The 27,421-nt window shown below is 44.8% G+C and overlaps 1 protein-coding gene across 1 annotated transcript in view; it reads right to left on the bottom strand.

Moving 5' to 3' along the window:
• The window catches only part of KIF15 (kinesin family member 15), a gene marked incomplete at its 3' end in the record, with an annotated part of 260,968 nt that overhangs the window by 194,011 nt on the left and 39,536 nt on the right, over positions 1 to 27,421 (bottom strand). The window contains exon 7 of the mRNA XM_082258917.1: positions 7,372 to 7,551. Within this exon, the coding sequence (XP_082115043.1) occupies positions 7,372 to 7,551 (180 nt within the window). The remainder of the gene's footprint in view (positions 1 to 7,371; positions 7,552 to 27,421) is intronic.

Here is a 27,421-nt window from a genome sequence, read left to right as displayed (position 1 = left end):
GAAATCAACTCATCCATAGTCGCGCGTTCTTCAGGCGACCCCAGGGGAGAATCATCAACCCCCTCAGACCCCAGTGGGTCCAGGGATGAGCAAGACCCTGAAAAGGGCACGCCCGCCACAGCAGCCACATCACCATCTGAATCAGAGGAGATAGATAATCTAGGCCTTTTCCTAGCAGCACGTTCAGCCATCAGCACCTCCATTTTGGACACTAAAGACACCACTACGGCGGCCAAATCAGGTATAACAGGGGGTACAGTAGGATTGGGGTCCCCAACCAGGGCTGGAGGGAATTTGCTGTCCTGAGATTCCATTGCCCAAGTTACACAAAAAAGTGTAATAAAAAAGTACTGGCCCTATATGATCGCTGCGGAGTGTGCAGCCCACCGCTATATGCACAGTGAACACAGGCCCCCAAAAGGAGACAAAACTGAGCCAGGAAGGACAAAACAGAGTTATGGAAGAGACAGTCTGCAGAGCCCCCACAGAGTGTTACCACACCGATCGCTGCTTCAGAGGAAAAGGAAGTGAGGTCATCAGAGTCTGAACTATAAGCTGCAAGACCCAGGGAAAATGGCTGCCCATAGAACTGAATGGGAGGCTTCGGCAAGATGGCCGCCGAACATGTGTTTGGAACGATCGTTCTGCCACACACAAGATGGCGCCGGATGGCGCCAAAACAGCATGCAGTTAAGCCCACAGTGAAGCCAGACATGCTTGCCCATACTTAAAATGGCGGACCGCGCGGTTTTTACCCGCTGCGGCCGCCGCACACACAGTCTGCACCCCCAAAACACCGCAGTGACACAGGGGAAGGGGCCCCAAAACCACACAGCACCGCAGCGCATGTAAAAGGAGACCCCCGCAGGGATCGCATCAGGGAGCCCCACACAGGCACAGACATGGGGAATACACAGCAACACAGGACTGCCACCCCAGACAGAAAGTACTTACCTGTACCGGATGGCGTGGGGTGCCTCTATGAACGGAAAGCCGCTGTCCTCATCTGACAGGGAATGCCGTTAGCCAAGGACAGGACACTTCAGCACTGCAGATGTGTCCAGTGAGGTAGCCACCTCACAGGCTGCATCCCTGCTGCGAGCAGGGATGGGTCGTTCATAATGCCAGGACGAACACATGGCTGAACGCTCAATGGCGGGCTGGGGGTCCCTCCGACCTTCTGCCCTGGAGAACCAGGTGGGTCAGTCTGATTCCCAGCTCCGCAAGATCCATCTTCATCCGAAGAACCGACTAAAACTAAAGCTGACAAAACAGCTAGTATATCAAAGAAAAAAACTGACATTTTCAAAGAAAATCAAAAGAAAAAAAGAAGATTAGAAAGGCTGAGACTGTAGCCCCAGCACAGGGAAGCCTAACTACTCCTGACGCTAGGCAGAAAAACTGAGTTGAGAGGGATCACTGCAGGGGGGTATTGACCAGTGGGACAGCCCCCATGGGTGTGTCTATGCTAAATGCTTTTGTTCTTTTGACTAAGACTTATGCCTAGCTACTCCTGTGGAGTGGAAGTCAATACCCAATAGTGATGACTTAGAGGAGTCGGCGACTGTCGGAGGACGTAAGAGAAATTTCATTTTACCGTTGTCCTGAACATTTACTTGAAAATTGACCAGGACGACTGATCCGTGCAAAGGAAAGAATGAATAGGGCCATGTATTGTGAGATTTTGAGTGAAAACCTCCTTCCATCAGCAAGGGCATTGAAGATGAAACGTGGCTGGGTCTTTCAGCATGAAAATGATCCCAAACACACCACCTGGGCAACGAAGCAGTGGCTTTGTAAGAAGCATTTCAAGGTCCTGGAGTGGCCTAGCCAGTCTCCAGATCTCAACCCCATAGAAAACCTTTGTGGAGGGAGTTGAAAGTCTGTGTTGCCCAGCGACAGCCCCAAAACATCACTGCTCTAGAGGAGATCTGTATGGAGGAATGGGCAAAAATACCAGCAACAGTGTGTGAAAACCTTGTGAAGACTTACAGAAAATGTTTGACCTCTGTCAATGCCAACAAAGAGTATATAACAAAGTATTGAGAATAACTTTTGTTATTGACTAAATACTTATTTTCCACCATAATTTGCAAATAAATTATAAAAAAAAAAAAAAAAAAAAAAAAAATCAGACAATGTTATTTTCTGGATTTCTCTATCTCATTTTGTCTCTCATAGTTGAAGTATACCTATGATGAAAATTACAGGCCTCTCTCATCTTTTTAAAGTGGGAGAACTTGCACAATTAGTGCCTGACTAAATACTTGTTTGCCCAACTGTATATTGGGGGTGCTTTTTTTCCATTGTCACCTTCTGGATGAAGGCATCCAAGAGCAGTCCGAACAAGCATTCATTCTCAAAAGGGCAGCCTCTCCATTTGCTTTTTGCAAAGTTCTGCTAACCAATATTAGTGCCATAGGCTCCTTCTCATATGGGCAGGTATAGTGCCCACCCATGAAAGCTGCCGTATGAAACCTCAAGTCATCCATCAAGAGTCCGATTCTCTGGAATAAAAAAATATGCTTTGATCAAGTTTTAAGGGCATGGTAGTCAGCAGGGGTAAAGACTGCCTCCTGCGCCCCTAGATCAGGAGGTGCTCACTAGTCCATGTAGCTAGGCCAACAGGCTCAAGGTTTACCCATCACGGTGGCCGCACCCCGCAGGGCCTTCAGGGACTCCACTCCCACTCCGGGGAATCACTGCACTGGACCTGTAGAACAAACTGCCAGGGAGTTTATATGGTACACTGCTGTTGCATGTGAGGTCTGGGTACTGTGCTCCTTGGCCTACTGGCTGCAGTGACTGTTTGGGATTCCATCTCTATCCCATCAGGGCTGTTAGGAGCAGGCCAGTAACCAGGGGAACTAAAGCATATGAGGAAGTATCCAGAGACGTAGGTAGGCACATCCATCACCTAGAAACACTAGATAAAAACTGGAGATATATCTGAGCTGGGATGGGTTGTACATGGGCAAGGATTGCTGACTTTTTGCCTGTTGTCCATTCACCCAATGATGGCAGCATAATCCAAGTAGTCCTCAATATGAAGTCATCTGTGTCATCTGTGAGATCAATTGAGAAGCCATAAAAACCTATGACAAAAATGTCCCAAACGTCTCGGGGAAAAAAAAATAAATGAATAAAAGTTTACCCTTTAGCTGCTGTCACCAACAGCAGCAGATGGGGGGTTACACACACTTAACAAGCTGTCAACGTTCAGATGTAAATTAAAAATGGGTGTACTTACACGCTGCTATGTTGTGCTATTGAGTGCTAGACTACAGAACGAAAAACTTACAAAGCGGATCGCTCACACCTATACACACTCTCTAAATGTGTACCAATGAGCAAAACGATATTAAAAAGTAGTGCTGCGCTCCCAAATGCTAATGTGCCAGTAATCCTTTTAAATCTGTTTGCATAGCAATTTTCAGAATCAGCATATATCAAACCACATATACACCATAAACAAAACCAAACCAAAACAAAATGCATCAGTCCATAAAGTGTCCTTTGGTATGAATTTTCTTGCATATGCTCAATCTTTCATAAAAAAACAGGCTTGTGTTCACATATCCAAACGACTGCTTCCTCAATTAGTTTTCACCACTATGTGCTCCAATCATCCACATACAGTACTGATAATCCCCTCATCCGATGTGCCCTCACCTGGGGGAGAAGACCAACCAACCAATGGCCTATATGTGCTTTTGTCCCTCTCTGGGGAAACTGTTTTACATTGTTTCACTCCTTTGGTGGCAATCTTGAATATGGAATCCTCCTTTTACACTTCTATCCATACGCCCAAATCATAAAGAGAGAAAGCTGGACATAGTGCTTTATCTTTTAAAACAACCGATTTATTAAACACTAAATATAAAAACACTCACATTTTCCTATGCAAAACAGATTTAAAGGGATTCTAGCACATTAGCATTTGGGAGCGCAAAACCACTTTTTAATAACATTCAGATGTAGCTGTACAGCCACCAGATTGCTGGCAAGAACCAGGTAACAACACGTGTGCTGGTTGCAGCTGTCACTTTCCCTGGATGCTGTGGCTGGGAAAGTCAATGGCTTGTCAGCTTCCTGTAATCGCAATAAAAGTGTAAAAAATTGAAATGACATCCAAGCACTTACTTCCCAGCACCCGGTAAATGCACAGGATCAGGGACACCTATCTTTGAAAAATGTCAATTGCTCTACACGTTACATATTACTAGAGAGCAATAATTCTAGGGCCCTCATTTATACTTCACTCCAAACCAGGGGTGGGGAACCTTTTTTCTGCCAAGGGCCATTTGGGTATTTATAAAATCATTCGGGGGCCGTACAAAATTATCAACTTAAAAATGTACCTGTTATATTTGGTCAAAAATGTAATTAACTCACCCCTAATGTGATGGCTGCAACTGCTTCTCTTTGGTGAGGTGTGTGATGTTAGCTGGTATTGAGGATGTTGCTACTCGCAACTGGTTTTCCAGGTTTGCGTTGGTCAGTCTGGAGCGCAGTCAACTTTGTGGTGGTAAAAGAAAGGGGGAAAAAAGCGCCAGTAAAGTGCAGTTTTGAAAGAAGGAAGTTTTATTAAAAAAGGAACAGGTGACTCGATAATGGACTCACTTCAGTGCAGTCACTGTGGTGCCCTCCCTGGTGTAGGTCAGTTAGCTCGGTGCCTGCTCTGGGTCCTGATGCGGTCCAATCATCCGGGAGAAGTCCGGGGTCTCTCAGGCGACTTCCGGGTCGGATCGGCATAGGAGATGTGGAGCGTTGTGGAGGCTTCTTCCGGCTGCGTCTGACGTCACGGGGTGTCTGGGCTTTGGTGGGCGTATCCGGGCGTCACAACATGTTTCGGAGCATGCGCAACATGCCGCTGGCGGGCATGCGCACTCCTTTGTTAAGTGTCACTTGACAACGCTCCACATCTCCTATGCCGATCCGACCCGGAAGTCGCCTGAGAGACCCCGGACTTCTCCCGGATGATTGGACCGCATCAGGACCCAGAGCAGGCACCGAGCTAACTGACCTACACCAGGGAGGGCACCACAGTGACTGCACTGAAGTGAGTCCATTATCGAGTCACCTGTTCCTTTTTTAATAAAACTTCCTTCTTTCAAAACTGCACTCTACTGGCGCTTTATTCCCCCTTTCTTTTATGATTAACATTGAGCTGCTTCGCTCACCCGGAGAGCAGCCCGGAGTGCAACCCATCCTCATCCACCCACTGAACAGTGGATCGTCCACACCCGGACTCCCCCTCCCCCCTCCCCCCTTACACCCGGGGTCAGCCCAACACTCTCAGCCTCCAGGCATCTGAGCCCTACTCCCCCCCAAGGCTGTTCCAGCTGACAACTCGTCTAAGTACCAGTGTCCTGCCTGAACCCCGCCTGACCATTTGCCTCTACTAGCAGCCATAATAGAGAGCAGCACCCTCTGTGAGCGCTTTAATAACATACCAACTTTGTGGTGGTAAGTTTTGAAAAGAACTCCTGGCGGGTAATGCTGGTGGGTATAGCTGGCTGGTACTGCTGGTGGGTACAGCTGGCTGGTACTGCTGGCTCAGGCTGGTACTGCTGGCTTGTACTGTGCTGTGGGTACTGCTGGCTCAGGATGGTACTGCTGTGGGTATTGCTGATTCAGGCTGGTGCTGTGCTGTAGTTACTGCCTTAGGTACTGCTGGCTAAGGCTGGTACTGTGCTGTGGGTACTGCTGGCTACTACTGCTGTGGGTACTGCTGGCTGGTATTGCTGTGGGTACTGCTGGCTGGTACTGTGCTGTAGGTACTGCTGGCTGGTAATGTTGTGGGTACTGCTGACTCTGCCTGATACTGCTGTGGGTACTACTGGCTCTGGCTGGTACTTCTGTGGGTACTGCTGGTTCTGCTGTGGGTACTGCTGGCTCTGGCTTTGGCTTATACTGATGTGAGTACTGCTGGCTCTGGCTGGTACTGCTGTGAGTACTGCTGGCTCTGGCTGGTACTGCTGGCTCTGGCTGGTACTGCTGTGTGTGCTGTTGGCGGGAAATGCTGGCTAGCAGCGGCGCCGCGCTGTAGGAAGAGGCGATGTTTCCTGTATTGGTCACAGGCGGAGTGCATTTGATATCACTCCGCCTGTGACTCACTCAGACTGTCAGAACGGAGCCGGAACTATACAGGAAGCATTGGCTCCGTTCTGACAGATCAGCTGAGAGACACAGACTCAGCTGCACGGGGGGCCGGACCAAATGACTTCCCGCATACGGCCCCCGGGACGTAGGTTCCCCACCCCTGCTCCAAAACTAATGACCTGTGAAGAGTCACCTATGGAAATATGTGTACACCAAATTTAGTTGCAATTTTACACACACAAATTTTTAAAAAGGAAGCGTAAAAAAAAAATAAATAAAAATAAAACCAACAACCCCCTGAGGTCTTACCAAGAACCTGATCTTAATACATACATTCCTTAAAGTATTGGAAGCCTGCTTTTACACGCACATGAACTTTAATGGCATCCCAGTCTTTGTCTGTAGGGTTCAATATTGTGTTGGCCCACCCTTTACAGGTATAACAGCTTCAACTCTCCTGGGAAGACTGTCCACCAGGTTTAGGAGTGTGTCTATGGTAATGTTTGACCATTCTTCTAGAAGTGCATTTGTGAGGTCAGACACAGGCGTTGGAGAAAAGGCCTGGCTTGCAGTTTTCCGCTCCGAGGTCAGGTCACATGTCTTTATGGACCTTAATAAACATGTACTAATATTGTGTGGCAAAAAATTGCAACGGCTTTCTAGGCCTAAAATGTGTCAAAAACCACTCTGGCCAAAAAAAAAAAAAAAACGTATTAAACCTAAAACTAAAAATGTAATATATTGCAGCTTAACAATCAAAAGATGTAGTATTAGAGTGCCCCCACTTTGGATTATTGGGCACCTTTGGACACAATGGACAGCAGCATTGCTAGATAGTAGATCTAGATACAGTAACAAATTGAAGCTGAACTCCAGAAAATATTTATAACATCAGTTAAAAACATTTTTTTTTTGCCCCTTCTGAGATAAAGGTTTTACATAAAACAATGAGGCAGCTGACATCTTCCCTTGGCGTCTCATCCGGGCTTGGAGGCTCCGGCGCTGTGAGTGGCTGGAGCCGCAATTACATCACTCCCACCCATGTGCGCGGGAGTTTACTTTCCGACAAGGAGTTTACAAGGAGCTCTGAAGGTCTGCCAGACGAGATATTAATTTTACCTACAGGTAAGCCTGATTATAGGTTTACCTGTAGGTAAAAGTTAAAAAGCGGAGTATACTACCACTTTAAGGCTAAATGAAAATTAAGGTCCATTACATCAAGAATTCTACTCCTAATGTTGCAGATGTATACATTAATGAACTTACCTGATATGCCTCAGCAGCAGAGGTCACTGCTTGCTCCACAGCACCAACAACAAAGACTCCTTTCTTTATATGTTCCCTAAGAAAAAGTCCCGCAGATGCAGAGTCCAGCAAGTCAAATATCTGTTCATTGTAGATTTCAATAAATGAACATTTACACAGAAAACTTTTCCCATCACCAGCCTGAAAAAGAAAAAGAAAGTAATACCAATCAGTGGAGGTCCTGGATAGGGGTGGCCGTCATCCCTTGTTGAAAATGAGCAAGAAATTACCCCCTAGAGGTTGATTCATAATGGCAACCACTATCCAAAATATAATAAAAGTAACGTTTATTGAAACATCGTAAAAAATAAAAAATAGTAATCACTATATGTACATACAAAGTGACAATGCACAGTCATGCGACAGCAGCCCCTTTAGATAAAAAATGCCCAAATATAAATTTGAATACATAAAATATTACAACTGAATGATGCAGGGAGTAGTGGGTGTATTTCAGATACCCCAATGCGTTTCAGGTGGTGTACAGTGTGGAGGCTTACACACATTCCTATATCGTTGAATAAAATAAAAAGCTTTAAGTTATTTATTCCAGTATATGATGAAATATATTCATGCACCAGAACAATGGCATTAGTAATACATACCCTATATAGGAGGTATTATATAGAAACATTAACAAAGCAAATTAACTTTTGTGAAGACCCGAGGAGCAGAGACGAGACCAAAGCGTAACTCCACAAACGTATAATGCTCCTCTCCCACAGCAAAGCGGAGAAAACGCTGTTGACTGCCACATAATAGAATGTGAAGACAGGCATCATTAACCACTTAAGCCCCGGAAGATTTTACCCCCTTCCTGACCAGACCCCTTTTTTCAACTTGGCACTTAGTGACTTTAAGTGACAATTGTGCGGTCATGCAATGTGGTACCCAAACTACATTTACGTCCTTTTTTTCCCACAAACAGAGCTTTCTTTTGGTGGTATTTGATCACCTCTGCGCTTTTTATTTTTTGCGATATTAATAAAAAAAAAGAGCGAAAATTTTGCAAAAAAATGACATGACAAAAAAAATCAACTTTGTCTTTTAAAAAAAAATCTAATATACTCAATGTATGTATTTTTTTGACCAAAATATATTTAGCTACATGTCTTTGACAAAAAAAAAAATTCAATGAGCGTATTTTTAATGGTTTGCGCAAAAGTTATAGCGTCTACAAACTATGGTGTAAATACTGAAATTTACGCAGCTTTAATTTCTGACTGCCTATCTCATTTCATGAAGTGCTAAAATGGCAGGGCAGTACAAAACCCCCCCAAACTACCACCTTTTGGAAAGTAGACATCCTAATCCTAAGGAATGTTCTGAGAGGCATGTTGAGCTCATTGAATATTTCATTTTTTTGTCACAGGTGTTTGAAAAATGACTAAAAATAAATTCTCCTTTTTTTTTTTTTTTTTTTACACACAAAGTTGTCATTGAAATGATATATTGCTCACACATGCCATGGGCATATGTGTAATTACACCCCAAAATATATTCTACTGCTTCTCCTGAGTACAGGGATACCACATATGTGAGACTTTTTGGGAGCCTAGCTGTGTACGGGATCTCGAAAACCAATCCCCGCCATCAGAATTTCAAAGGGCGTACATTTTTCATTGCATTTTCTCACTACCTATAACGGTTTAGGAGGCCCTGAAATGTCAAGATACCACAAAACCCCCCCCCAAATGACCCCATTTTGGAAAGTAGACACCCCAAGCTGTTTGCTGAGAGGCATGGTGAGTCCAAGGAATATTTTATATTTTGCCACAAGTTTTGGGAAAATTACTTTTTTTTTTTTACACAACGTTGTCACTAAAAGATAAATCTCTCACACGACATGGGTATATGTGGAATGACACCCCAAAATACATTCTGCCGCTTCTCCTGAGTATGGGGATGCCCCATGTGTGAGACTTTTTGGGAGCCTAGCTGTGTACAGGACCGCGAAAACCAATCAACACTCTCAGGTTTTCTAATGTCGTAAATTGTGCATGTCACCTCTGCACTACCTGTCACAGTTTCGGAGGCCCTAAAATTCCAAGATAAAAACAAACCCCCCCCCACCAAATTACCCCATTTTGGAAAGTAGACACCCCAAGCTATTTGCTGAGAGGCATGGTGAGTCCATGTAACATTTTATATTTTGCCACAAGTTCCGGGAAATATATATATTTTTTTTTCACAAAGTTGTCAGTAAATGATATATTGCTCACACATGCCATGGGTATATGTGAAATGACACCCCAAAATACATTCTGCTGCTTCTCCCGAGTAAAAGGATACCCCATGTGTGAGACTTTTTTGCAGTCTAGCCGAGTACAGGACCCCGAAAACCAACCCCCACTTTCAGGCTTTCCAAGGGCGTAAATTGTTGATTTCACTCCTGACTACCTATCACAGTTTCGGAGGCCATGAAATGCCAAGACTGCACAACCACTTCACATATACCCATGGCATGTGTGAGCATTATATCATTTACTGACAACTTTGTGTAAAAAAAAAAAAAAAAAATTATATATAAACTATTCCATGGACTCACCATGCTTCTCAGCCAACAGCTTTGAGTGTCTACTTTGCAAAATGGGGTGATTTGGGGGGGGGTTTGTGCTATCTTGAAATTTCAGGGCCTCTGAAACTGTGACAGGTAGTAAGGGGTAAAATCAGCAATTTACGCCATTAGAAAACCTGAAGATGTGAATTTGTTTTCGGGGTCGCGTACAAAGCTAGGCTGCCAAAAAGTCACACATGTGGTATCCCTGTACTCAGGAGAAGCAGCAGAATATATTTTGGGGTGTCTTTTCACATATACCCATGGCATGTGTGAGCAATATATCATTTAGTGGCAACTTTCTGTAAAAAAAAAAAAAAAAGAAATAATAATTTTCCCGACACTTGTGGCAAAATATAAAATATTCCATGGACTCACCATGCCTCTCAGCAAATAGCTTGGGGTGTCTACTTTCCAAAAAGGGGTAATTTGGGGGGTGTTTGAACTGTCCCGGCTTTTTATGCTCAATCTTATCCACACATCACCCACTCTTCTAACCACTTGAAAACCAAGCCTTTTCTGTGACTTTTTGTTTACATGAAACATTTTTTACTAGAAAATTACTTTGAACCCCCAAACATTATATATTTATTTAAAGCAGAGGCTCTATAGAATAAAATGGTGGATGTTGCAATTTTTTTTGTCACACGGTATTTGCGCACAGATTTTCCAAACGCAATTTTTGCGAAAAAATACATTTTTTTTTAAATTTATTGCACAAGTACACTATACAATTCCAATTTTTTTGGTAAAATTTAAAAGATGATCTTATGCCGAGTACTTAGATACCAAACATGACATGCTTTAAAAATTGCGCACACCTGTGCAGCGGCAACAAAGTACGTACATTTTTAAAAACCTTTAAAAGTCTTTACAGGTTACCACTTTAGACTTACAGAGGAAGTCTACTGCAAGAATTACTGTACTCGACCTGGCGTTCGCGGCGATACCTCACATGCATGCTGCAATTGCGGTTTACATATGACACTAGACCAACGCTTGCGTGCGCCATTGCGCGCAAGCACGGGGGGACGGGGGGGGGGGGTCTTGATTTTTTTTTTCTTTTTTATGTTATTTTGACACCTTTCCTTACATTTTTTTTTTTTTTTTAATCATTTTTATTGTTATCACAGTGAATTTAAATATCCCCTATGATAGCAATCTGTAGTGACAGGTACTCTTTTTTAAAAAAAATTGGGGTCTTTTAGACTCTAGATCTCTCCTCTGACCTTAGCGCATCTGACCACACATTAATTGGTGTGATAAAATACTTTCCCAATGGCCCTGTTTATTTCTGGCGAAACAGAAGTCATGAAATGCTCGTAGCTTTCGGTATCTTAGGCCATAGAGATGATTGGAGCAATTCTCATCTCCAATTAGCTCTATGGTTAGATAATTGAACCACCAGCTGCACTCTCGGGTTAACCGGTGGGACAGGAGAGCCCGAGAAAAACCACGGAAGGCTGCGGTGGGGGGGGGGTCGTCCCCTCCCACTGCATGTAAAAGCAGTCTAGCGGCCAATTACCTGCTAGGATTGCTTTTACATGCAAGCCGAACGCTGGCTGTAAAAAACTATACCAAGATGATGCCTAAATCTGCAGGCATCATCCTGGTATAACCACTCAAAGTCCAGCAACGTACCAGTACATTGCTGGTCCTTGTTTGGCATATAGGTTTTTTTTTGCAGCCTGTGGGCTGAACGAAAAAAAAAGAGAACCTATCAGAAATCAGCACAGGAATAATGCGTAGTATTACTCATCATTAACCGCCCAAACAACCACCCACTGAATTTAATGATGGGTATACACGACACTATCCACGTATACCAAAATAGGATTTTAACAGCAGTGCTGAAATCAGAAAATCACCACAGCTGCTGCCAGCAAAGGTATCCATATATGCTGAGCGCAAACGCTGTTTGTGTCAGAATATATAAAATCAATGCCGTGGCAGCCGACGAGTACCTGCAAGAGAAACAGGTCACAAAAGAATGAAAAAACAAACAAAAGTACATTACAGCAGGAAGAGTAGAAGAACATATAAAATGACTGACAACAGTTTTTGGATCCTTTTATTTTTCCTTCTAACTGTTCCTTGATTTGGGACTGCGATCTTCCAGCTTGGGTCTCTCAAAATGTCGATGGACATCCAACATCCTTCGAGACCCTGTGTTTGTGTGCCCTACACTGTGTCGTGCTGTACTCTACACTAATACTCCACTAGTGTATGGTAGCGCTCGAAACATTCCCCGCTGCAGAGACCAGGTTGGTCAGGACATCTGGGACAATAAAAGCGGGTGTCACGCCTAAATCCGCGCCTGCTACAGACACAACATCTTCTTTGGGGGTGAGTTTGGGTAGGGGTACGCGGGAGGACATATGGGAAATGTCTCTCATGCAGCCGGCTCACTGCATCTGGAAGGGGAAGTTGGGCAGGCATGCCTCCTGGGTACAGGTAGGCAAGGATGATCGCTTCCTGGAATTCCCGGAAGGATCCAGTTAGTCCTGATGCCCTGTATAGGACAAAGGCGTTCAGCATAGCCAATTGGTAAAGGTAAACAGACACTTTTTTGTACCAGCGTCTGGCTTTACGGGCAACTAAATACGGCGCCAAAAGCTGGTCGTTAAGGTCCACCCCTCCCATATTAAGGTTATATTCGTGGACACAGAGGGGTTTCTCCATAACGCCAGTTGCCGTAGGGATTTGGATCGTCGTGTCTGCGTGAAGGGAGGACAGAACATAAACATCCCGTGTATCCTTCCACTTCACCGCAAGCAATTTGTCCGTTTTCAAGCAGGCTCTCGCCCCCCGACTAAGACGGGAATTTACAAGCCGTTGGTAGAAGCCCCGCCGATTAGGTCGCACGGTGCCACATGCGCCAATTTGTAAATCGAGAAGGTGACTAAATAGTGGCACGCTTGTGTAAAAGTTGTCCACGTACAAATGGTACCCCTTTCTGGATAAGGGTGACACCAAGTCCCAAACAATCTTACCGCTGCTCCCTATGTAGTCTGGGCAGTTCGGGGGCTCCACACAGCTATCTTTTCCCTCATAGACCCGGAAACTAACTGTATAACCTGTGGCCCTGTCACACAATTTATAAAGCTTGATCCCGTACTTGGCACACTTGCTGGGGAGGTACTGTTTCATAGCAAGGCGGCCAGTAAATTTAATCAGGGACTCGTCAACGCAGACAACTTGTTCGGGGGTAAACAAGGCTGCAAACCGCTGATTGAAGTGGTCTATGAGGGGCCGAATTTTGTGGAGCCAATCATATTCAGGGTCTCCCCAAGGATGACAGAGTTCATTGTCGCTGAAATGCATAAGTCGCAGAATTTGCTTGCATCTCCCCCTGGACATGGAGGCAGAGTACATGCGCATATGGTGAACTGGGCTAGTGGACCAATATAGCCGCAATTCACTGTTTAGTTATGCCCATGTGGAGGGAAAGGCCCAGAAAGATTTTAAAATCGGAAACCGTTATAGGTTTCCAGCCGAATTGTCTGGCAAGGGGCGAATTTGGGTTGGCGGCGATAAATTGTTGTGCATATAAATTTGATTGATCCACAATAGATCTGTAAAGATCTTCCGTGAAGAACAGCTCAAAAAAGTTCAGGGGCGTAAAACCAGCTGTCTCCACGTGGATTCCAGGTTGGGCAGTGAATAGGGGAAGTACTGGCGCTGTAGAATCAGTGGGTTGCCAATTGGGATATGCCAGCGCATCAGGGAGGGCACTATGGGCTCTACGGGCCTGTCTTCGAATACGAGGTGGCTGCGGGCCACTACTCGTGCTAGCCACCGCACCAGCTTCAACTGCACTTAGGGGACTCGCCACGTCACCAGGTGATACTGCAGTGCTGGTTGTACTAGGTCCAGGGTGTACTAGGCCGCTGGCGTTTGCCAGGTCGCCAGAAAAATGAGCGGCACTAGTAACCACACTCTGCTCCATACGAGCACCCTGCGATTCCTGCATCTCAACAACTCCAGAATGGGGTCGGGTACGCCTGGGTCTAACAGGGACCCATCTGTCGTCGGAGCTATCTGTCAGGGAGCCGCTGCTGTCATCAGGTTCATATACTGACACTAATTCTGTCATTGTAGCTTCCCCATCACTATCAGATGACACGGACAGTATATTATATACCTCTTCACCACTGTACCAACGTTTGGTCATTTTGGTAACTAAATTTAGCAGTACAGTGGTGCGACTCACAGGTAATAAAAGCACCTGGTTGTCAAGGAATATTTCAAGCGCTACCAAAAAAACTGCTAATGCTAGCAGGGATCAGGCCTGACTCTGCTAACACAGCGGTTTTGTGTGTTGTGTTTTTTAGTGACAGTAATCTATTGATTACTACACTTGCCTGGGTGAAAGGGTTAAAACGCAGGTGCTGGCAGGAATCAGTGCTGATTGTGCAAACACCGCGTTTTGGGAACCCTAATCTATGGGGGCGCTAGTATAGTTCTGATCAGATCAGATATTGATCTGTTCAAACACTATACTAGTAATGGAAGTGTATGTGCGCGTGTGTGTGTGTGTGTGGTAATCAAGGGGTTATTTCTAACTATGCGCCGGGGATCTGGGGGGGGGGGGGGTGGCGGGGACCCTAAACCTCCTTTGGGATAGAAACTAACTCGCTAGTGCAGCCTCAAGTCACAATCACACTAATACAAAATACAGTAAAAACAGTATATTATGTGTGTATTAGTGTGCAATGTGACAGGGGGGGGAAGGGGTTAACTGGATGGGATCAGGGGGTTAAATCTTTATTGGGAGGGGCTGGCGGGTATCCTAAGGATAAAAGGAACGGTAGCAAGCGCTAAACCTGGTCACAAGTCACACTTCTACGGGTATATAGAAAATGCTATATACTGCATACAGTGTGTTGTGGCAGGGGGTGTAGGGGTGATCGGGGGGGGGGGGGGTCAGGGGGTTAAATCTTTATTGGGGGGTGGCGGGGACCCTAAACCTTCTTGGGACAGAAACGTAGTCGCCTGCGCTAATTCTGAACACAATCACACTAATACAAAATACAAAAACACTGTATATTACGTTTGTATTAGTGTTGAATGTGACAGAGGGGTAGGGGTTAACTGGAGGTGATCGGGGGGGATCAGGGGGTTAAATCTTTATTGGGGGGGTGGCGGGTAATTTAAGTGGAAAAGGGGGGGGGGGTCGCAAGCGCTACAACTGACCACAAAACACACTTATACAGGTATATAGGAAAATGCTATACTGTATACGGTGAGTGTTGTGACAGGGGGTGTAGGGGTGATCGGGGGGGGGGGCAGGGGGTTAAATCTTTATTGGGTGGGTGGCGGGGACCCTAAACCTTCTTGGGACAGAAACTTAGTCACCTGCGCTAATTCTTATCACAATCACACTAATACAAAAATACTGTATATTACGTTTGTATTAGTGTTGAATGTGACAGCGGGGTAGGGGTTAACTGGAGGTGATCAGGGGGGGGGGGATCAGGGGGTTAAATCTTTATTAGGGGGGGTGGCGGGTAATTCAAGTGGAAAAGGGGGGGGGGGTTGCAAGCGCTACACCTGACCACAAATCACACTTATACAGGTATATAGGAAAATGCTATATGCTGTATACAGTGTGTGTTGTGTCAGGGGCTGTAGGGGTTAATTGGGGGGGGGCAATCGGGGGTTCAATGTGCCTATCTAAGTGTATGTGACTGTGCTTGGTGCAGTACTTACAGTTAGATGTGCTCTTCTCTCGAGATGAATCCAAAAAGGATCATGGGAGAGGAGGGCACGTCTTTTCTGAGCCTGTGTTTACATTTCACAGGCTCAGAACAGGATCTGATTGGGCAGGACCGATTTACAGGTCCAGGCCAAAAATCATTGGCCTGGACCTGATGTCTGATCGGTTCTGAACCCAATCGTGCCATCGGTGTCATCGGGGACGCACGGGAGCGCGCACAGGACCGGCGGGAAGTCGCGACGTAGACCTACGTCACTCTGCCTGGCCGGGGCTGACCGCCGCAGTAAATAGTCGTGCGGCGGTCGGCAAGTGGTTAATAGCGATAGAGGCGAGGAAATCTCCCTGACGCAGGGATGCCACCAACGTTTGAATAGATTCCATTCTAAACTTCTGTACCTGCACAAAGCAGTTAAGCGCCTTGAAATCCAGGATTGGACGCACTTTGCCTTCCTTCCTGGGGACTGAACAGGTTTGAGTAAAACCCCTGAAAAATGTTCCGAAGTCGGAACCGGGACAATCACCTCTTGAAGGAACATTTCTTGTACAACCCCAAACAGATCCTGTAAGCGGTCTCAGGACAGGCGCAAGTTGGAATAAAATAACCTTGCCGGGGGACAAGAGCGAAGCTCGAACTTGTAGCCAGACCAAATGACTTTGTGGACCCACTTGTCTTGCACCAGGGAAGTCCACGGGTCCGGAAACCAGAGAAGACGTCCCCCCCAATCCCGATACGGGTGAGGGCGCACCTTCACGTTGAAGGAGCCTTGTCCATTGGTCAGGAGAAGCCCGATCTTGGCCTGCCAGACCAGGTTTGTTTGGATTCTCCTGAATAGGCCCTGAAAGGATTTGAGCCCTTTTCAGTCAACCCCGAGGAACGAAAAAGAAAAAAAAAAAAAACCTATGGGCTAAGAAGGAAGGCCCACATCTGGCCCTAGTAGCCTAGTATGTCCCATAAGCAGATCTGTGCTGTCACTGAAGAAGGTCCTAAAGTGGTCCCGAGCCTTAAGGATTATCTGCCCGGAGTTTCTGCCGGACCTAGCTTGTGTGACCCTTATACAATACTGTCTAGGGGTCCATTCCATCCAGTAAGTTCAACATCCTGGGGGAGAGGAAAAGTCACCTTTGTCACTACACCATGGCAGCATGATTTTGCACACAATTTCTAGCACTTGAGCACCTTTTGTTTTGGTGGAATACCTTTCACTAGCTACCACCTGAAGCACTTTTTGAAACTGGATTGTACTTATACATTTTTTATGAACTTTTGCATATTCACTGCACGGGGTGCAATTTAATGTTTTATTGACAGTGGTTTTCTATGATATTTGTCTTCCATAATTAAAGGATCCATTCATTTATTTATTTATTCACAAGGCACTTTAGTGGTTTGCCACTTCATTGCCAATCACAATCAATTTTGCACTGTATTTTTGTACTATCACGTTTAAAAAAATCCTTTTGATTTTATGCACAGCAGCACTTTTGAGTCACTATTTATATACCATAGCGCAGCATTAATTTTCTGTTTTTTTATATATATATATATATATATATATATATATATATATATATATATCAGAAATGTGTAAAGGTCTCAGTAAGGGAGAGAAAGCACTGCCACAGAGGGTAATCTGATCAGAACAAGCATGAAAAGGCTTGTCAGTTTGCTGGTCGCTGCTCAGTATTTTCCACTATGTAGAAGAGTCCTCATATCACACATAATTGCCTTGCTCTCCTTGCTTTCATGTTGGCTTTATAAACGTAGGAATTTGTTTTCCATGTATGTCTAGGTCTGTTTGGTGTTTAACCCATTTAGGCTTTCCTGCTACCTGATATTAAATGTTTGGATTAACATATTTGCCCCTATTTGGATTGTGTGAGGATTACTCCCTGGGTCTTACATACAGTTATCTCACAAAAGTGAGTACACCCCTCACATTTTTGTAAATATATTAGATCTTTTCATGTGACAACACTGAAGAAAATACACTTTGCTACAATGTGAAGTAGTGAGTGTACAGCTTGTATAACAGTGTAAATTTGCTGTCCCCTCAAAATAACCCAACACACAGCCATTAATGTCTAAAATACTGGCAACAAAAGAGAGTACAAGGTAAAAATGTCCAAATTGGGCCCAAAGTGTCAATATTGTGTGTGGCCACCATTATTTTCCAGCACTGCCTGAACCCTCTTTGGCATGGATTTCACCAGAGCTTCACAGGTTGCCCCTGGAGTCCTCTTCCACTCCTCCATGACGACATCACGGAGTTGGTGGATGTTAGAGACCTTGTGCTCCTCCACCTTACGTTTGAGGATGCCCCACAGATGCTCAATAGGGTTTAGGTCTGTAGACATGCTTGGCCAGTCCATCACCTTTACACTCAGCTTCTTTAGCAAGGCAGTGGTCATCTTGGAGGTGTGTTTGTGGTCGTTTTGTTGGAATACTGCCTTGTGGCCCAGTTTCCAAAGGGAGGGGGGGGGGGGAAATCATGCTCTGCTTCATTATGTCACAGTACATATTGGCATTCATTTTTCCCCTCAATGAACTCTAGCTCCCCAGTGCTGGCAGCACTCATGCAGCCCCAGACCATGTCACTGCCACCACCATGCTTGACTGAAGGCAAGACACACTTTTCTTTGTTCTCCTAACCTGGTTGCCCCCACACGCGCATGACACCATCTGAACCAAATAAGTTTATTGTGGTCTCCTCAGACCACAGGATATGGTTCCAGTAATCCATGTCCTTAGTCTGCTTGTCTTCAGCAAACTGTTTGCGGGCTTTCTTGTGCATCATCTTTAGAAGAGGCTTCCTTCAACCTCTGCAGCAATGCTGGCAGCACTCATACATCTATTTCCTAAAGACAATCTCTGGATATGACACTGAGCACGTGCCCTCAACTGCTTTAGTCGACCATGGCGAGTCTTGTTCTGAGCGGAACCTGTCCTGTTAAACCGCTGTATGGTCTTGGTCACCTCAAGTTTCAGGGTTTTGGCAATCTTCTCATAGCCTAGGCTATCTTTATGTAGAGCAACAATTATTTTTCAGATCCTCAGAGTTCTTTGCCATGAGGTGCCATGTTGAACTCTTCCAGTGACCAGTATGAGAGAGTGAGAGATAACACCAAATTTAACATGCCTGCTCCCCATTCACACCTGAGACCTTGTAACATTAACGAGCCACATGGCATCGGGGAAGGAAAATGGCAAATTGTGCCCAATTTGGACATTTTCACATTGGGGTGGTCTCACTTTTGAGAGTGGTTTAAACATTAAGAGCGGTGTTGTGTATTGAGTTATTTTGAGGGGACAGCAAATTTACACTGTCGTGGCATACCTATCTCGCAAGTCAGTCAAGGCATCCTGTAAAGGCCAATAAGGTATCCAGAAAATGCGAGATAGGTATGCCACGACAACACTAATACAAGCTCTACACTCACTACTTTACATTGCAGCTACGTTTCATTTCTTCAGTGTTGTCACATGAAAAGATATGATAAAATATTTACAAAAATGTGAGTGGTGTACTCACTTTTGTGAAATATATACACACACACACACACACAGCTGCAAGAAAAAGTATTTGAACCCTTTGGAATGATATGGATTTCTGCACAAATTGGTCATAAAATGTGATCTGATCATCTAAGTCACAATAGACAATCACAGTCTGCTTAAACTAATAAAACACACAAAGAATGAAATGTTGCCATGTTTTTTTTGAACACACCATGTAAACATTCACAGTGCAGGTGGAAAAAGTAGATGAACCCTTGGATTTAATAACTAACTGGTTCAACCTCCTTTGGCAGCAATAACTTCAACCAAAATTTTCCTGTAGTTGCAGATCAGACGTGCACAACGGTCAGGAGAAATTCTTGACCATTCCTCTTTACAGAACTGTTTCAGTTCAGCAATATTCTTAGGATATCGGGTATGATTCGCTTTCTTGAGGTCATGCCACAGCATCTCAAATCGGGTTGAGGTCAGGACTCTGACTGGGCCACTTCAGAAGGCGTATTTTCTTCTGTTGATTTACTTCTATGCTTTGGGTCATTGTCCTGTTGCAACACCCATCTTCTGTTGAGCTTCAGCTGGTAGACAGATGGCCTTAAGTTCTCCTGCAAAATGTCTTGATAAACTTGGGAATTCATTTTTCCTTCCATGATAGCAATCTGTCCAGGCCCTGACGCAGCAAAGCACCCCAAACCATGATGCCCCCACCAGCATACTTCACAGTTGGGATGAGGTTTTGATGTTGGTGTGCCGTGCCTCGTTTTTGCCACACAGTGTTGTGTTTCTTCCAAACTAGGGATGCACCGATCCAACTTTTTTGGTCCCAATCCCGATCTTTTGCTTTGTGAAATAGCCGATCCCGAGTCCGATCCGGAAGTACTGTTTTGTGAGCTTATAACAAAATAATACTTCCGGATCGGTATCGGCAGATACCTTATAACAATTTTGCATTCAAAATCTAAGATGTCATGGGTTTAGTCTTTAAGAAGTTAAACTTCCCTCCTCCGGCAGACGGAACGAAAAGATACATTGTTATCAATGTGTTCACTTAACTGGGAGAGTTGAAAGGCATTTGCAGGAGGCTCTTTTTTTTCTTTGACAGCTGTTCTCTGCTCCCTCACATGCTAACGAAACCGGATCGGCCCGTGGATCTCTAATTTAATCAACTTTGGTTTCATCTGTCCACAGAATATTTTGCCAGTACTGCTGTGGAACATCCAGGTGCTCTTGTGCAAACTGTAAACGTGCAGCAATGTTTTGTTTGGACAGCAGTAGCTTCCTCTGTGGTATCCTCCCACTAAATCCATTCTTGTTTAGTGTTTTACGTATTGTAGATTCACTAACAGGGATGTTAGCATTTGCCAGTGACTTTTGTAAGTCTTTAGCTGACACTGTAGGATTCTTCTTCACCTCATTGAGCAGTCTGCGCTGTGCTCTTGCAGTCATCTTTACAGGACGGCCACTCCTAGGGAGAGTAGCAGCAGTGCTGAACTTACTCCATTGATAGACAATTTGTCTTACTGTGGACTGATGAACAGCAAGGCTTTTGGAGATATTTATAACTTTTATAACCCTTTCCAGATTTATGCAAGTCAACAATTCTTAATCGTAGGTCTTCGGAGAGCTCTTTTGTGCGAGGCATCATTCACATCAGGCAATGCTTCTTGTGAAAAGCAAACCCAGAACTTGTGTGTTTTATAGGGCAGCTGTAACCAACATCTCCAATCTCATCTCATTGATTGGACTCCAGTTGGCTGACATCTCACTCCAATTAGCTCTTGGAGATGTCATTAGTCTAGGGGTTCACATACTTTTTCCACCTGCACTGTGAATGTTTACATGGCGTGTTCAATAAAAAAATGGCAACATTTCATTCTTTGTGTGTTATTAGTTTAAGCAGACTGTGATTGTCTATTGTTGATGATCAGATCATATTTTATGACCAATTTTTGCAGAAATCCATATCATTCCAAAGGGTTCACATACTTTTTCTTGTAGCTGTATATACATGCATACACACACACACACACACACACACTTGTGGACCCTATCCATTTGGTAAGTGATCCTGAATATTGACAACTATCTGTTGAGTTGGGAATAATCTTTGACATTTGTCATTCTTGTTCTAATCAGATTACCCTCTTTATTGCGGTGATTTCTCTCCCTTAATGAGACCTTTACACATTACTGATTAGGGATGAGCTGCGAGTTGAAGTCGAAGCTAACTTCGACTTGAACATTGGTCGTTCGATCGTTCGTCGAATGACGAACAAATGTGCTTCTTTGCGGAAAATTTGAAATTTCCCATAATGCACTGCACGCGCGCCGCACGTGGTGATTGGCTAAAGCATGTAGCCTGACCACATGCTTTGGCCAATCAAATTATCTCTGCCATGACTGGACTAAAGGCAGGCTGCCTTTAGCCAATCATGGCTCACACTACATAAAGGCTGCCCATGCAGCAGCAGCAGCGTGTAGTGTGATTATGCGGGCGAGGAGAAAGGGAGAGGGATGCGTGTGAGGCAGGGAGAGAGTAGCTTTGTTTGGAGTTTGTCAGACAGTACAGGGAGACATTCCTAGCAGTGTAGGGAGGGCCAAGAACGTGTTTCAAGCAGAGAGAGATTTGTTTCTTTGCATTTTGTCAGACAGTGCAGCGCCAGTGAGCGATTCATTCCTAGCAGTGTAGGGAGGACCAGGAACGTGTTTCAGGCAGGAAGAGATTGGTTTCTTTACATCATATCAGTGAGAGTATTGTTTAATCGGTCACTTGCGTACATCTATAACCATCACAGCTCATCTATAGGGCTATTGATTGATTACATCATATCAGGTCATTAAGTATCTATTGGTCAGTTGTGTATACCCTATATTGATCTGTATCAACATCATGTCCGAAAGGCCGACAAGGAGAGGCCGATGCTAACAGGCCATGAAAAGAGGGCAAGCAGCCTCTGTGTCCATTGTGAAAAGTGGTGGTCACAGTCGATATAGTGCATCCTCTGCAGGCGAGGCATGCCTGTCCTTTATTTCCGGTGCTACCCGTGCTATTCAGTCACAACATGTGGAAGAGTTACATAGTTACATAGTTTGTGAGGTTGAAAAAAAGACATCAGTCCATCCAGTTCAACCTATGATGTGTGTGTTTGCTGTTAACCATACATTGTATACCCCTGTATGTTGTGGTCTTTTAAGGTGCCCATCTAATAGTTTTTTGAAACTATTGATGCTCCCTGCTGATACGACTGTTTGCGGAAGAGAATTCCACATCCTTACTGCTCTTACAGTGAAGAACCCCCTACGTATTTTAAGGTTAAACCGCCTTTCCTCTAGTTGTATTCCCTTTCTCTGAATAGTTTGTTCCTTATGCTATGGTCGCCAGTACAGCATTTGTACATTGATATCATATCCCCCCTCAATCGTCTATTCTCCAGAGAGAATAAGTTCAGTGCTTGTAGTCTTTCCTCATAGCTGATGTCCTCCATTCCTCTAATTATTTTTGTTGCCCTTCTCTGGACTCTCTCCAGTTCCAGCACATCTTTCCTGAGGACCGGTGCCCAGAACTGGACAGCATACTCCAGATGTGGCCAGACCAGAGTCTTGTAGAGAGGGAGAATAAGCTCTTTATTTCTGGATTGAATACCCTTTTTTATACATCCCAGTATTCTGTTGGCTTTGCTTGCAGCGGCTTGGCATTGCATGCCACTGCCAAGCCTGTTGTCTACCAGTACCCCCAGGTCCTTTTCCATCCTAGACTCACTTCATCATAGAAGGTTAATAGATTGGTTTGGCAAGAACGATTTTTCATTAATCCATGCTGATTACTACTACTAATACCATTACTAAAGTCTTGTATGTAGTCTATTAACATCCCCTCCAAAATTTTGCAGACTACTGATGTTAGGCTGACCGGCCTATAGTTACCCGGGATACATCTCGGCCCTTTTTTAAATAATGGTACCACGTTGGCTTTTTTCCAATTAGCTGGCACTATACCCATCTGTAAACTATCCTTAAAAGATCAAGAATAATGGTCTGGCAATCACATGGCTGAGCTCTTTAAGAACCCTCGGGTGCAAGCCATCCGGTCCCGGTGATTTATTTTATGTTAAGTTTCTCTAGTTTAGTTCCAAGTCTATCTTCTGTTAGCCATGGCGGTACTTCCTGAGGTGTATTATTTAGTTTGGCCTTACAAGCTGGGATAGTGTAGCCCCCCCAATTCTTTTGTCAAAACTGAAGAAAAGAAATGATTTAACACTTTCGCCTTTTCTCTGTCCTCTGCGGCCAAATCGCCTTTGTCGTCTGTTATTGGGCCAATGTGTTCTGGCCTCGCTTTCTTACTGGTTTATCTATTTAAAGAATTTCTTGGGGTTCTTTTTCAATCAAAAAGTTTATTTTAGTCAAACATATAACAAAGCATAAAATCAGACAGACAATCAATTGGATGGAACCTCAAACATCTTGGGGTTCTTTTTACTCTCTTCCGCTATATGTCTCTCGTGTTCCATTTTAGCCGCCTTGATTTCGTCTTTACATTTCTTATTACACTCTTTGTAATGCTTGAATGCTGCCAATGACCCCTCAGTCTTGTATTTTTTGAAGACCTTTTCTTTAGCATTAATATGCATTTTTATGTTGGAGTTTAGCCACCCAGGGTTTAGTTTTGCCCTTTTAAATTTATTTCCCTTTGGAATGCACTGGCCAATCCCTTTGTTAAGTATGCTCTTGAAGCACTCCCATTTTTCCTCAGTGTTCTTTGTTCCCAGGGTTCTATCCCATGTGATATTTTCTAGCAGAGAGCGCAGCTTTGGGAAATTGGCTCTTTTTAAATTAAGTGTTCTTATATTACCCTTATGTTTTCAATTACTATGATTAATACTGAAACTAATTGACCTATGGTCACTGTTTCCTAAGTTGCCCTGTATTTCTATATCCGTGAGCAGGACTGTATTGTTGGTAATCAGTAGGTCAAGTACCGCATTGTTTCTTGTTGGTGCATTCACCATCTAACCCATGAAATTGTCCTGCAAAACATTTAGGAACTGCCGAGCCTTGGCTGAATGCGGGGTTCCTTCTGCCCAGTATATATCTGGATAATTAAAGTCCCCCATTATTAAGGGAGTTATTACCTGATAGCTCCTTTTCAAGGAATCCTCCAGGACGGTCACATGAGAGATAGGCTCCACCTCCTACAGGAAACACAAGCACAAGTTTAAAACAAGCCGCCCTAGGCTGCCCCTTCAGTTGTATAAAGATTTCCTTGTCGTCTGGCACACATGTGCTGATATATGGACGTAGTATCTCATTTCTATAAGGGTGGGGGGGGGTCTACCGTCCTGGAGGATTCCTGGAAAAGGAGCTATCAGGTAATAACTCCCTTATTCCCCAGTCATCCTCCAGGACGGTCACATGAGACCCCAAAGATTCATACCTAGGGTGGGACTACCGCTTGCAGGACCTTACGACCAAAGGTTAGGTCTTGGGCGGAGACCAGGTCGATCCTGTAGTGATTCACGAACGTGGAGTCGCTGGACCAGATGGCTGCTCGGCAGATCTGGTCAATAGATGCCCCAGCTCTTTCTGCCCAGGAAGTGGCTATGGAGCGTGTGGAATGAGCTTTTATGTTTGTTGGTCTGGCTGATTCCTGGCTGTCGTAGGCTATTTTAATTACATTCCTGATCCATCTTGCAATGGAACTTTTAGATGCCGTTTTTCCTTTGTGTGTACCTCCAAATAGTAAACAGATTTGAGAATTTTCTAAATTGCTTGGTGGCTTCAAGGTAGGCCAAAGTGCACCTCCTGACATCCAGGGTTGAAAATTTTTCTTCCCCCTGGTTTGTTGGGTTTTGACAGAAGGATGGTAGTATGACTTTTTGTGTACGATGGAAGTCTGAAGAGACTTTAGGGAGGAACAGTGGATCCGTTTTGAGTATCAGCTTGTCTGGGAAGACCGTAAGAAACGGTTCTTTTATGGAAAAAGCTTGGATTTCACTGACCCTTCTGGCTGACGTGATTGCCACCAGGAAAGCCGTTTTCAGTGTTAGGTTTTTTGTGGAGGATTCCAAAATTGGCTCGAAAGGTGCTTGGGCGAGTGCCCTGAGTACCAGAGAGAGGTCCCATGGGGCCACCTTTGTGGTTTGTACTGGTCGTGTTCTGGCAATTGATTTGAAAAATCGTTTGATTAGTGGGTTTACGCTGAGTTGGTCGTCCAGAAAGACAGAGAGCTGCCGTATGCACTTTAAGGGTGCGTATCGCCAGCCCTGCTTCGGCTCCGTCTAGTAGGAATTCTAGTACCGTGCCGACCTCGTGTAGGTCTTTGTTCCTCTGGCGCATGTTATCAGAATATTTGTTCCAAATTTTTCCGTAAATTTTTTGCGTAACCGGTTTTCTGCTTTTCAGCAGAGTTTCTACCACCCTTGGGGTAAGTCCCTTTCCCCGTAGGATGCCCCGTTCAACAGCCAGGCTGTCAACTTTAAGGTTTGGAGATGGGGGTAGTAAGCTCCTGACTGTAGGAGAAGATCTTCTTGTATTGGTAGGGTCCAGGGTTTTTCTTCTGTCATGTTTCCCATGACCGAGAACCAAGACCTTTTTGGCCAGTAGGGCGTCATCAGGATTACCCTCGCCCTCTCCGTCCGTATCTTCCAAAGTGTTTTGGGGATTAGCTGTATGGGCGGAAAAGCGTACCCCAGTTCGAAAGACCATGGGAAGCCCAGTGCGTTTACTCCTAGGGAGTCTGTCTCCCTCTTTAGGGAGAAGTATCGCTTTGTCTTCCTGTTGCTTGCTGAGGCAAAGAGGTCCACCTCCGGGGTTCCCCACCTTTTGGTTATGCGGGAAAAAACCCCCGTGTTCAGCTCCCACTCTGATGGGTCTAGCTGTTGTCGACTTAGTATGTCTGCTAGCGTGTTGAGTGAGCCCTTTATATGTATTGCTGATATCGACTGGAGGTGTATTTCTGCCCAGGAGAGGAGCAAGTATGCCGTTTTCATTAGGGTTTTTGACCTTGTGCCCCCTTGGTGGTTGATGTAAGCCACCGTCGTTACATTGTCCGACAGGATCTGGACATGTTTTCCTAGTATCATCTCCTGAAATGCCTGCAGGGCCTCCCATACTGCTGACAATTCTCTCAGGTTGGAAGATGCTCTTGCTAGCTGGGGTTCCCAGAGCCCCTGTTTGACTTGCTGCCCTATATGTGCTCCCCACCCTGAGGCGCTTGCGTCCGTGGTGACCCGAACATGTGTGTGTGGTAGCCACGGTCTGCCTCTTCCTAGAGTGAGCTTCCCGGTCCACCAGTTTAGGGTTTCCCTGACCGTTCTTGGGATTGAGAGGACTTTTTCCAGGGAGTCTTGATTTTTGTTCCAGCCTTGCAGCAGATGATGTTGTAGAGCTCTCATATGCAGTTGGCTCCACTGGACCGCCGGGATTGCTGTCGCCATCAGTCCCAGGAGTGACATGACTGCTCTCCTTTTCTCCTGTTTTTCGGTTACGAGTTGGTTTGCTTTGTCACCCAGCTTCATTATTTTTTCCTCCGGGAGGATAATTTTCTGTTCTATGGTGTTGATGGTGCAACCCAGGAACGTGGTTCACTTGGGAGGGAACTCTGCTTGATTTTTTTTGATTTGATTAAAGTTGATTTGCCACCCCAGATAAGTTAGGAACTCTTCTGTCTTCTGTAAGTTTGCCAGGGTTTCTTTTCTGGAGACCCCGTAAATTAGGAAGTCGTCCAGGTATGGGATTATCTGGACTCCCTTTAATCTTAGTTCCTGCACTACCTCCGCTATTATTTTGGTGAAAATGCGTGGGGCGGAAGAGATGCCAAAGGGAAGCGCTTGGTATTGAAAATGGCGTGTTTTCGCGCCTTCCTGTGTGGCGAAACGCAGGAACTTTTGGTGGTCGGGATGGATTGGCACGTGAAGATACGCGTCCTTCAGATCTAGTGTTACTAGGAAGGCTGCTGGTGGTAGAATTGTTCTTATTGAAGAGATGGTTTCCATCTTGAACTTTCTGTATTTTATGGATTTGTTTAGATTCTTTAAATTCAGAATTAAACGAGACCTGCCCGAGGGTTTCTCTCTGATGAATATGTGAGAGTAATGTCCTCTGGTGTGAAGTGTTGGTTGTATCTCCACTATCACGCCTTCGTTTAGAAGGTCTTTGATTTCTAGGTCCATGAGTTTTTTGCTTCTTGATCCTACTTGGACCTTTGTAGTTTTGAATGTGTACT

The sequence above is a fragment of the Pelophylax lessonae genome (assembly GCF_965119305.1).
Source record: "Pelophylax lessonae genome assembly, chromosome: 5".
NCBI classification, from domain to species: domain Eukaryota; kingdom Metazoa; phylum Chordata; class Amphibia; order Anura; family Ranidae; genus Pelophylax; species Pelophylax lessonae.
The sequence above is the reverse complement of the archived record's forward strand: the minus strand, read 5'-3'. Positions and strand labels throughout refer to the sequence as shown.